Here is a 13,611-nt window from a genome sequence, read left to right as displayed (position 1 = left end):
ATCAAAAGAACATTAATCATACATTTACTTTTAAGGACCGCTTCTGTCATTATATGTTACTGAGTGACCATAAGTTGAGCTTTCTAAAGCGAAAGCTCATGATCGGATATTCAGTCATGACAAAAACATTTATGCAATATACATCAAAACAACTTTAATGCTTATTAGAAAATACATTAAAAAATATATTAAGAAATATATTAATAGCCAACCAGCAAGCTCATCCAATTCCTGGCTGAGCAGTATAGGCTAGAACAGCTACTCAAAAAGCAGCACACCCTCCGCCTAACCCAACAGAGTGACTACCAATCATAATCTGCTCTCAGAAAAGAGAACCAATAATTCGGTGGGGGCAAGGCTAGAGGTCTGGCAGCAGGCAATAATGTATCCTTCAATTAAAACGTAATATAATATAAGACAAGCCCCAGGAAACAACCAATGAGAGGACTACCAATCACGAACTACATCTAGGAAAGGGAAACCAATCACCATTTCACCACTGATGAAATACCTACAAGAAATTAAATTCAGGGGATGTTGAGAGAACGATCAATAACTTCAATAGTGAACTTTACGAATTGTTCATGGAGAGACGCCTGAACAACGACCTGTATGACTGTTTTGTAGTCACTCACCCCATTATACCTACAATAAGTGGGCTTCTGAAGAGTCATAAAGATTCTCTTGATCCACCATTATGTCCAATTGTGGCTGGAAGGGGGTGGATTACAGAACCCCTCTCAATGTTTATTGAAAACAAACTTAAGAAGTTTTACCATAAGCCAAAATGGTACTCAAGGACACAGGCACTTTTTTGGTTTAATTAAAAAGGACAGTAAACAACTTGAAGGCTGTATGTGACCTATTGTTAGTTACAATGGATATCAACAGCCTCTTTATGGTCATTTCCAACCAGTTTGGTATTCAAGGCTTTTGCATATTCTTGCAGTCCCTAAGCATTGCCATGGATCCCCTGTGCTCCCTGCTGGAACTAGTACTTGAGAACAATGTTTTCATCTATGGATACAATCTATTTCTACAAACATGGGGAGTTGCCATTGAAACCCCTTGTGCAAACAGTTACTCAAATTTAGTACTAGCCCAGTGGGAGAAAGAAAAAGTATTATGTGAATTGAATCCCTGGTTTCAACATCTCCTGTATTATGGTCTATTTGTTGATGATATTTTTATTTTGTGGAAAGGTGTTGCTGAACAATTGACCTTATTTACAGACTATCTCAATAACACCACAGATTTTTTGCAATTTAAAGTCAATCATTCTGACACAATGACTTTTTTGATGTGAATATTTTGTTATATCCTGTTAATTGTTTACAGATTAGTCTGCAAAGAAATACTTGGAGAAACCATTACTTGCATAGACAGAGTATGCATCCTAACCACATCTTCAACAATATTCTGGAAAATTGAGTTACCAGAATTTCTTGACTTCGTACTAATGCTAATGACTTTATTAAATGTCTCCTATGCAACAAGGATGGTTTTGCTCAACAGCCATCTTTGAATAGACAAGGAACATTTAGATGCTATTGATGCAAAGCATGTACCTCCATTGATAGCAGTAATACTTTTGTACACCTGGCTTCTAACAAAACCTACACCTTTAATGTATTTGCCAATTGTAATACCCAGAATTTAATCTGTTTGACCACTTGTTCCATCGGCAGAGTTTTTTATATTGGCAAAGCTAATCAGCACTTTAAAAATCGAATTTTACGACATCTGCGTGATAAATGCTGAACCTAACAATGCGCTAGCAATGCATATTGCCACCTTTCCGAGTCATGACTTTAAATTCAAAGCAAAAGAATGTATACATTAACTACAAAGGAAAGGTGATGTAGTCAATCGGACTGAAATCTGGGAAACTGAATGGATTTTGAATCTGAGAGCCCATTGTCCCCCAGGTTTAAACAATGTAGCTCCTTTGAAACCTATATTAAAAGCAAGGTGACTGGCCATAGGTCGACCTTAGGAGGCTTGGTCTGAGCTTCCAGTTAGGATAGATTACCATACTACTACCTGAATGAATGATTTCTCAGTTTTACTATTTATTTATTTTTGAGTACTTTATAGTTTAAATGTATCTGATTAATGTTATTGCAAGATAGTTTTTGTTACTTTGATATTTGGCTCTAGTTGATTTATATGGCTTTAAGAAGCTGTTGATTTGATTTTTGGTTTGCTTATATTGGATGTTTGTTTTGAATGAGTTTTCATTTTCAAACTATGGAAAACTCGATGTGTCTTGCAATCGCCTAGTCCTAGGGACTGATAGATGTTTTATTTGTTATATTTTAGAGTTTTCATTATTTTTATGTTATTCGTAAATATGGATGTGTTGTTTGATCCTAGTTACATTTTTAGGTCTTCTTGTTTTGATTTATTGGTTTTGTAAAGTGATATGCTGATATTATTAATCCTGCTTTCATTAACATCTTTTTCTTAGTTTTATTTTTGCCATATTTTTGCCCGTGAAATGATAAACTTATTGATACTATTGAATTGAAAGTTGGATTTGCAACATATTTACTCTGGATGAAATGGTGATTGGTTTCCCTTTCCTAGATGTAGTTCGTGATTGGTAGTCCTCTCATTGGTTGTTTCCTGGGGGCTTGTCTTATATTGTATTATGTTTTAATTGAAGGATACATTATTACCTGCTGCGAACCTCTAACATTGCACCCAACAAATTATTGTTTCGCTTTTCTGAGAGCAGATTATGATTGGTAGTCACTCTATTAGGTTATGAGGAGGGTATGCTGCTTTTTGAGTAGCCGTTATAGCCTATACTGCTCAACCAGGAATTGGATGAGCTTGCTGGTTGGCTATTAATATATTTCTTAATATATTTTCTAATAAGCATTAAAGTTGTTTTGATTTATATTGCATAAATGTTTTGGTCATGATTGAATATCTGATCATGAGCTTTCACTTTAGAAAGCTCAACGTATGGTTGCTCAGTCACATAAAATGACGGAAGCGATCCGTAAAAATAAATGTGTGATTAATGTCCTTTTGATCTAAACGAGTTCGCTAGTTACATTTCACAATGACTTATTTGCTTGATCTATAAAGTGATTTAATTGGAATGGTTTTTGCTTTGGAAGGTTTAGTTTATGGTTGTTTAATTTTACACAATAACGGAAGCCTTTACGTCTTTGCTGTTTATAAGCATAGATGTTTGCTTACTGTTTGTCAACCTAAGTAAGTTCACAAGCCTTCTTTGCAATGGTCTATCTGTTCTGTTTACTGAGCGGCTCAAGTGTACTATTAATACTGCATTTTGTATGCCAAGTTTGTTCAATATTTTATGTATTAATAGGTGCACTCATGGTATAACTCTTCCTGAAAGTTGTAAGTTAGAGATTGGCTTTTTCTCTTCTGGTGTAGCATGTGATTGGTATTCTCCTCATTGAGGAGATTAAAGATAGGACACTTATTAGGGGCTGACTTTGCACTACGTATCTTTATTAAAGAATGTATTATCACTTTCTGTAGAAGCTCTAGTCCAGCCCCAATTAAGCTATTGGTTCCTTCTCCAGAGAATAGTTTGTGATTGGAAGATTTTTCATTGGGCCGCCCAGAGGGTGTGTTGCCATCTAAGCCTTTGATTGGCTGCTTTTTATATCATACTATTCTATCGGGAAACGAGTTATAATTGGATGAGTATAGTAAAAGCCTATTTTTGATTGGATGTTCACATTTTAAAAATGTTTCTGCGCAGAACTTACATTATGATCTGAAGAAGGCTATACTAGCTGAAAGCACTTATCGTTTTTACCTGCTTTTTGCTTTTATTAAAGTTGATTTATTTGGCATAATCGTGGTGCTTTTACTGATGATTTTACTAGCAGTTATCAGTCTAAGCCATGGTGCCTTGCTGAAGATTTTGCCTTGTTTTCCTTCTCAAGGTAGCTTGAAGGTATCTTGCAACCAGTACAGTAAGTTCTCCATTTTCTTTTCAGATGCAGAAACAGAGAGAGAGAGAGAGAGAGAGAGAGAATGATTGACCTAGAATCCTTCACATCCTATGCATAGTGGCAGCTCAGATGTTATGTGAACCTGTTGAGTGAGTTTACAAACATGGAATAGTTTTTCATCTTCTTTGCACCAAAGCAGAATAGCTTGTAATTGCCAAGCAGACAGTTTCCAAATAGACTGCCATCTTCATTCTCTGCATTTGAGGAATGAGTACCTCAAGTGCTAGCTCAAAGGATGTCTCTACAGTAGACATCTGTGCCACAAACAATCTATATTGTGCACCTTCACCAAGCATTATTGTTTTGCTATCCTCACTCAAGAATTTGGGACATTTCTAGGACATTATCACTCAATGACTTCGATTATCTGTGCTCTGTGACCTTCACGCTGACAGCATTGTCTAATGGAGCAGAAGTGAAATGCCATGTTTATGTAGTTAGTACATTGCATCATGCTATGCATTTGTGTGCATGTAGGGACATCCTTGAGTATGTAATTTTACAAAAAAAAAAGTGCTGAGTCCTGGATGGTAAAGAATATGTACTACCTACAAAGGATCCATTATAGAAAGTTTCTCACATATTAACTGGTATAATGAAAACACATTTGTTATTTTCTTAAAACACTGCATTTTCATCTGAGAGTATTTTAAGAAAAGCTGCATTATAAAAGGCACTTACTGTGATACCCAGGCAATCAAAGCTTCGGTTTTAAAAATCATCAGACTTGTTTTGCTCTTCTGAACAGTCTCTCCATTCACTCTGCACTGAATACCTAGGTTGTGAGGATCTGAAAAAAAGGAAACTTTTTGGCATCAGCAGGTACATAACAGATATGTTGTAAATTACAGAAAAGTAACAATCATAAAATATGGCACTCTTGTTAAAAATCGGCAGGTGTGGTTGGCCATATATCACAGAAGAATGGAGTCTTGACTGCATTCAGTATGTGAGTCCTGCTGTCTCAGTAGTCACCTGACAAGGAATGGAGCATGTACTTTCAACTTGTCCATCCTGGTGAAGGAGGTGGTTCTACCTGCTGTGGAATTTCCACATGGGAGAAGCCAGCTGATGCAGCAAAAGCAACTGTTCAAAGGCACTGTGTCTGAGGGTGGTATGTAAAAGAGTACACCATAGATCTAATACTGCAGATGCTGTTTCAGTAGAGGAAACCAAAGGAAAGGGAGTAAATGCAAAGTATCCTTGATGCATCAGGATGACACATCTTTGGCATCCAGTTCGTAGACTCAGGTAGGATGGGGAACAGAAGGACTATCTGTTACTGGGTAGGATCTGGCTAGTGATCTGTGAAAGGAGGGCAGAAAAAAGGACATAAAAACAAGTGTGCTCCACTTTAAAAATAGTTTCATAAAGTAAGTGAATGGAAATCTGTGCCATTTGGAACCAGCTCTATTGTGCAGAGACTGGACCATCAACTACTCAGGTTTAAATGGTAAACCCAGAGCTGGTAAATGCCAGCTGATGGACATGGAAATGGGTACCCAGTGTGCTGCTTATATCAGGAGAGGGAGTGAATAATATACCATTAAGTAAACATCTCCTGGTGGAAGCCAGGTGACAAATTTACTGTCAAGAGGTCTGGTCTAAGATACACTGGGTACATGAGTGGAAGTATGTGTACAGTTCATGCAAAAGCCGTAAACTGCATGCAGAGGGCTGACTCACCAGTGTTAGAGATGACAGGTGTATACAAGAAAATTCCTTGTGGTGGCCAAGGATGATGATGTACCAGGCATCACCAGTGTTTGCTCTGTCCCACTAGGAAAGTCAGTCATTCCAGAAGTAGTTTCCCCCATGGTGGACCCAGTTTAGGAGGGCAAGAAAGAGGGCCACCAGAAAATGGCTAGTAGTGCCACAGGAAGGAAAAAAGAGAACCATGTACCATATGCATTCATATTGTTGCAAATGTTAAACTTTATGCAAGACATTTTTAAAAATTTTTCAGCCAGTTTCTCTATGACATGTATCTCCAGGGTTGCAGTCATTTCCTTTATATAAGCATCAAACTTATAAATAAGGAATTTATTTAAAGTAATTTATCTGAACCAATATTAAATATAAACAAGACAAACATTTATCTTAATATCAGACAGTCTGAGAGCAAGAAGAGAATGGTCATGTGATGCCACTCACCTAGCCTCACTTAACATCACAGGTACAGCAGGGGTGTGTATAGAAAGGCAGAATGGAACATCAAAGAGAAGATGACCATCGCTCTTTTCTCAGAGGAAAGTTTGGAAATTTTGCAGTTTGTCATCCCCAGGGAGAAGACTATGATGTTTACATTGGGCAGGTATTTACTTTGTGAGAAGACTGGAGCACAAGAAGTTGCGCACAGAGTACAGCAAGGAGTGTATATGTATTTGCATCATAGCCAGACATTTGGTTGAACTCCTGAAAGCCTGAGCTATGCAGTGCACAGTAACCAAAAAAAATCTTAGACTATAATATTAAGGCAGCAGTCATTGAAAACATTACAAATAGTTATAGATTTCATGATTATTCATAATTTAAAAAGTTTAATATTTGTACATGTATTTTATATTTAAAAGCTTATATTGATTCAAAATATATATATGATAGTATATACTCAATAAGCTGAATTTAGAATATGCAGTATGTATGAAAATTTGTACCAAAAAGTCACAAGCACAATAGGACTGGTTGCTGCGTCAAGGGAACGAAAATAAGTTCTTGTATGCAAAAGTAGCGTTTATTTTGACATAACATGACAAAACTCCTTAACATGAGCACTTTCGTTTGGCTATGCCAAACTTTTTCAAAACACTAACGATCACCCACAATACATATAAATACATCTCATTTACTTGGTTTTGTTTTTGATCTTATTTTATGTATGAAAATTTGCCTTATTCAAGGATTATGCCATGTTATCTCTTGAAAATAAGTGTCTCTCTCTCAGTTACATTTTTCTTGCACAGAAATTTTAAAGTTGTTAAACCGCTAGTATATTCATATGCTGTACTTACAGTAAAAACACTAATTGGTACTGTGACGCCCCTGCACTGGCCCAGTAATCAAGGAGCCTCAATCATCACCACTAACACCAGCGAGGGACGTGCACATTGGAAGGCTGACAAGTACACACACAGTAAAGTACAATTTCCCTTAACAGCACACAGAGATCACAGTCAGTCTGGGGATGGTTTCTCCCTCTCTCTCCAGATCCCCAATAAGACTCCCCACTGGCAGGATCTCAGTTGAGTGGTCAAGCCAAAACCTCCAGTAGCCCCTCTGTCCAACCAGTGCTTCATGTCCCTGCCTAAGTAGCCGACACATACTTTGAGATTTGATTTATATACAAACACACAGACTCTCCTGGGGAAGGCTGGCACAGGTTCACTAGCTATGCCCCCTTCTGCCCAGACTATAAGGTAGTAATCACTGCCATCAACCACCATTACTTATTAGCTACTATAAGGCCCTTTCCAAAGGGTGACCAATTCTACTGTGTAATGTTACTGTTATCCAAACTGTAAGTGTGACCAAGACTAAGGCTACTCAAGAGTGGCCTGTACATTGTCACCAAATACATATGCAAGCACTCTCAGAACTTACATATCTCTAAGCAAACCAACCACAATTAGAAGGTTTAAATATATTTAATAATAAATAAAAAAAGAACAAGACAATATTCAGTAACTCAGCACAGTGACAACAGAGTTCAGAATCAATGGAAATATTTTAAAACAACATTGCAGGGCAGCCTCACATAAATACAGAAAACATCCAAACTAATCTTTACTGTATTCCTATCTATATCTAAGAAATACTATGCCCTAAATAGGTTATTTAATGAGCCAGGCAAATAAAAGTACAAATACAAGGATGTTTTCAGATCCAAAACAAGCTACAAAATGCACAGACTCACTCTCTGAGATAGTTCTTAAATTATTATCAAACATTTCTGATGGATTATCTCAGATTACATCTTTCTTGTCACCTCTGCCTTTAGTTCCCAGGCTAACAGGAACTTAAAATTTAACACCTCTGTGTCAAAAATACTTATCTCACAGACATTTTGCCCAGAATTGGAAATCGTAAAACGGTTAAACACTTTTACCTTTGAAACCTGTATTTATTTCTGTTTCCAGACAATAGGAAAACCTACAACTATAGACATTGTGTCTTCTTTGAGCTGAAACAGAGATAACAGAATCATAAACAATTTCCACTTACTTTCTTGAGGCTTTGCAAATTAATTCTGTATGTTCCATCCTTTACCATCAAGACATACATTTGCATAGGCATATAGTTTATACACATTTCTACTCTTTTCCAGCAGGGTGCACTGTGGTTACATTTTTGAAGCTTAGTACAAAACATACGGTTTAACACACACTTCTGCACCAGTAGGTTAATATACACATAACATATAGTTTTCTTACATTTATAAGACAAGCATACATATCTTCTTCTTCTGCTTTCGGCTTTTCCCAGTTAGGGGTTAGCACAGTGGATCAACTGTCCTCTCAGGATTGGCAGTAGAGGTTTACAGTGTTGAGTTGCCAGCCCGGTACCCAACCTTCCATAGAAGGCACACACACACACACACACTCACACCTATGGCCAATTTAGAGTGTCCATTCCACCTACAGCACGTCTTTGGGATGTGGGAGGAAACCGGAGCACCCGGAGGAAACCCACACGACCACAGGGAGGATATGCAGACTCCAGGCAGAAGGCATCCCAGCCAAGGATCGAACTGGAGAACCTCTTGGTGTGAGGCAAAAATGCTAACCGCTGCACCACCGTGACCATCCTAAGCATGCAAATCATATTACTATTCCCAAATGACAAAAAATTATTTACAAAATTCCAGCTAGCTAGACTGGCAGCCTTCATAAGTCTCACCCCTCCTGAAAAACTCAAGCAGTTTTTCAAGTGACCCATGAGAAATGTTGCTTGAGAGGGTTGAGTGCATCTGGGAATACCTGTTCCCATTCCCTACCTTGAGGGAGCCCATCTGCGTTGGCATTTCTAACCCCACTGCAATGCTGCACTGTCATATCATATCCTTGCAACCCTAGGCACCACTATAGTAACTTGGCATTTTGCTGGCTGGCTCGATGTAACCATGTTAGGGGATTGTGGTCTGTAACTACAGTGAATTTCCTTCCATACAGATAAGGCTAATGTTTCTGCAGTACCCACACTATGGCTAGACATTCCTTTTCTACAGCTGCATAGCATTCCTTCCTGGGTTGGAGCCGTCGACTGAGATAACCCACTTGGTGCTCTTCTCCCAAGAAATCTGGCTAAGTACAGCCCCCACCCCATGGTCTGAAGCATCCACCTGCATAAGCTGTAATCTGGACCAGCTAACACGGGTGTCCTCCCAAAGCTCCTTTAAGCTTCCAGAATGCCTGCTCACATGCTAGGGTCCACACTACCTTATCTGGCCTGTTTGTCTTTGTAAGGTCTGTGAGGGGAGCAGCTATGGTACTATAATTGGGGACAAACTTTCTGTAGTACTCTGCTGTTACTAGGAATGCCCTCATCTGCTTTTTGGTAACAGGTGCAGACCATGCCTGAATGGCTTCCACTTTGGCAGGTTCTGGCCTGATCTTATCATTCTATGTCCTAGGTAGGAGACCTCTGCCATACCCACCTGACATTTGCTAGGCTTAATGGTCAACCCTGCACTCTGTAGTCTGTCCAGCACCTCCCTCACATGCTGAAGGTGCTCTTGCCAGGAATGGCTGTGGATGGCAATATCATCTAGTTAAACAAGGGCAACATCTCCTGCTCCTGCTAGAATATGGTCTACCAGCCTCTGGAAAGTCATTGGGGCATTTTTCATCCCAAAAAGCATCTTTGTGAACTCATACAAGCCAAAAGGAGTCACAAAGGCTGACCTCTCTCTAACACTGGGAGTCAACGGCACCTGCCACCAACCCTTGGTAAGATCAACGGTGGTAAGATACTTAGCCCCACCCAGCTGCTATAGGGCTTTATCCATCCTAGGCATGAGGTAAGCATCTGACTTTGTCTAACTATTTAATTTCCTGTAGTCCACACAGAATCTGGTGCTGCCATCCTTCTTTGGTACCAACACCACTGGGGAGGCCTAGGGAATGCTGGACTCCTGAATTACCCCTAGTTCCAATATTTCCTGTATCTCCTCCCTCAGAGTCAGTTTGGGCATCCTATAAGGGGCCTGCTTAATAGGATTTGGGGTCCTGTATCCACATAGTGCTGCACCAGGTGGTGTACCCTTGTTTCCCAGTAAACATGTCCCCAAACTGCTGCAACACTGCTCAGACTTCTCTAACCTGTGTAGGGGATAACTGCTGGGACATTGCTAACCCTTCCACTGAGGTGTCATTCCGAGCCTCACTGAGGAGATCAGTCACCAAATCTCCCTCAGACCCCTCCTGCAGTACACTGCAAATACTCAGCACACGGGCCTCCCTATTATGGTAAGGTTTCGCCATGTTAACATTGAACAATTTGTGCCCCTGCCTCCTGCCTAACAGTTCTACCATGTAGTTAACATCATTGACCTTCCTTACCACCTGTTAGGGTCCCTCCCAAGCTGCCTGCAGGTTGTGTTGTCCGACAGTAATGAGATCCATTACCTGCTGCCCTACAGTACAATCTCTAGCGCAATCATTCCTGTCATACCAGACCTTTTTCTGCTGTTGGGCTTCTGGCAGATTCTCCTGGGCCCAGCCCATGAGTTCATTGAGCCTTGTCCTGAGGTTTAGGACATATGCCAGCACAGACTCCTTGTTGGAGTCACACTCACCCTCCCACTCGCCTCTAATTAAATCTAGAGGTCCCCTCAACCTGTGCAAATACAACAACTCAAAGGGTGAAAAACCTGTGGATGCCTGGGACACCTCCCTATAAGCAAACAACAGATGGGGCAAATATTTGTTCCAGTCCCTCTTAAAATCATTTGCAACTGCCCGCAGCATCGTCTTGAGTGTAGTGTTTAACCTCTCAACAAGACCATTAGTCTGGCGATGGTAGGGGGTGGTCTTTAGGTGCTTCACCCCACAGTACTTCCACAGACAAGTCAGGATGTCTGACATGAAATTGGCACTTCTGTCAGTCAGTATTTCTTTTGAGAAACCTACTTGCTGAAAATCTCTAACAAAGCATTTGCTACCTTTTCTGCCTCAATGGAGGACAGAGCCACTGCCTCAGGATATTTGGTAGCATAATCTACTACCACTAGGATATACTTTTTCCCTGTGGAACTTGGAGTACTCAGAGGCCCCACAATATCCATAGCAACCCTCTGAAATGGCTCCTCAATCACAGTCAAAGGCATCAAAGGAGCTTTCACCTTGTCTCCTGCCTTGCCTACCTTTTAGCACTGCTCACAGGTCCTGAAGTACCCTGTTACATCTCTAGAACCCCCAGGCCAACAGAAGTTCTGCATAATACATCTCTTTTTTTCAGTTTATGCCCATATGACCTGCAAGGGGAATATCATGTGCTATGGTTAGAAGTGCCAGACCGTAGGCTCTAGGCAATGCCAACTGCTGTATTCTCCCACCCTTTAACCCTCCCTCAGGGGTCCACTCTCTATACAGTAACCATTTGTCCCAGTATACAGATTCCCCTTTCTCTTTCGAATCAGGTGCCTCACTAGCTACCTCCCTGTCTGAACCTGTCTAAACTCTCTTTTTGTAAACCTTCTCAGCTCCCCCTCCACAGGAAGTCATCCCCTGACAGCGGTGCCTCACTGTCAGCCTGGGTACTACTACTCACCTCTGCCCTTGCAGTCACTCTGTCCAAGGGAACATCAGTACCCACAAGCAGATGTGGCTCACCTTCAGTCTCACTGCTACAGGGTAGCTCCTTCCCTGAAGTAACCACCTCACCAGTCCTGGCTGCAAGTGTGCAAGTGGGTCTTCCCAGGCTACCAAACCCACATGCTTGTCTCCAAGCCTGACTGCATGCAACTGCATTAACACATGGTACTGCATTATCAAAGTCATTCCCTATCAGGACATCTGCAGAGATATACTCAAACACACCTACTTGCTTGCTTCCTTTTCTACCCTCCCAGTCAAAGTGAACCCTAGCCAAATGTATTTGGAATGGGGTCCCTCCTAAAGCACTGACTGGGGTAGACTGCCCAGGCAAGCAGTGCTCCTCTGTAACCACTGTAGGCTTCACAATAGTTATGTCAGAGGTTGTGTCTCTCTTAGCAATGGTCTGTTTGCCATTCAATAAGATAGGATATAACCTCTTGTGGTAGTTAGGTAAACTTGTTGTGTCTAGACAACTTATTGTTGGCATTTTGTCATTCCCACTTACTGGCTCTCCCACCTTTTGTTCCCCGCCTTGCCTCCATAGACATCTGTATGCTACATGGCCCCACTGCTTACATTTAAAACATTTAACTCTTGGTCCTGGATGTGTACCTGGACTAATGGCTTCCCCTGCTACTGGAAAACTGTGTTGGGGCAGTCTGGGCTGCCCACCATGGGTTCCCTTAGACCCATGAGCAGCACTGGGAGTCCCTTTCTTGTGCAGTGATGCCCTGCTTGCTAGATATAGGTCTCCCGCCTTCCCCAACTCATCTACAGTAAGGCATTGTCTATCAGGTAACCAGATCCTCATGTCCTCAGGCAAAGTGCTAAGGGCTTGTTCCCTCATCAAAAGGTCTGCCACCTCTTCAAAAGTGGTGACCTGACATCCTCTCACCCACCTATGAAAATAAATGATTACTTAAGCAACAGAGTCACACACACTTTCATCTGCCTTATGTCTATGCTCATGAAACTTTTTCCTATAAGCTTCAGGTATTAACTTAGAAAATTCTAGCAAACAATTCTTTACAACATTATAATTTAAGCAGTCATTATCAGACAATTTGGAAAGAACAATTACAGCTTTACCGTGGAGTAAGGGGGTCAGGAACCGTACCCAGAGCCCTTGGTCGGCATCATACTGTTTACATACCTCTCAAACATATGAATGAAACTATCAAAATTATTTCCCTCTGTAAATTGTGGAAGGAATTTACTGACTTTTGTTACTTCTGGGGTTCGGTTACTCCCTTCCCCATTACCTCCATGACTCTGGCAAAGAGTCAGCATATCCTTTTCTTGTTTCCTCTCCTTCTCCTCAGCATCCAGGTGTTGCAGTTTCTCATTTTCCTCAGCCTTCAGACATTGCAGTTTCATATTTTCCTCCGTCTCTAGACACCTCAGTCTCTCTGCTGCCTCTACTTCCAAATACTTGGCCTGCAACTCAAGTCTCTTTAACTCCAGTTGGATTTTTAAGTCCTCTGTGGAAAGGTTGAGCTGCCCATTTTCTGAGAGTTGTACATCTCCATGACCAGTCTGATTGTCCTCCTGGTTGTTATTCCCTGATGCAGCTGTGACTTAAGCTGCAATCATGTCTGCTTTAGTCAGGTTGGCATGCACCAGTCTTTTAGCTTGGCACATCTCAGCCAACTGGCTCCTTGTCAGCTTGCCACACTCCTCTGCTGACATGCTTGCCTGGTCTCCTTGACTAACTAAGCTAACAAAAGAAATATAACAATTGTAGTATGAACTCTGAATGTTCACTGCATGGCTCATTTAGAGTACAAAAACAC

At 40.8% G+C, this 13,611-nt stretch overlaps 1 protein-coding gene across 2 annotated transcripts in view; it reads right to left on the bottom strand.

The window, feature by feature from the left end:
* LOC122811992 (fumarylacetoacetate hydrolase domain-containing protein 2-like) overlaps positions 1-13,611 on the bottom strand; it is a 256,975-nt gene that overhangs the window by 62,798 nt on the left and 180,566 nt on the right. For both annotated transcript variants that reach the window (XM_044084200.1, XM_044084201.1), the window contains one exon: positions 4,686-4,794. In XM_044084200.1, coding sequence (XP_043940135.1) covers positions 4,686-4,794 — 109 coding nt within the window. The remainder of the gene's footprint in view (positions 1-4,685; positions 4,795-13,611) is intronic.

This window comes from Protopterus annectens, chromosome 9.part0, assembly GCF_019279795.1.
Source record: "Protopterus annectens isolate FY-2018-M chromosome 9.part0, PAN1.0, whole genome shotgun sequence".
Taxonomy (NCBI): domain Eukaryota; kingdom Metazoa; phylum Chordata; order Ceratodontiformes; family Protopteridae; genus Protopterus; species Protopterus annectens.
This window is presented reverse-complemented; position numbering and strand designations above follow the sequence as displayed.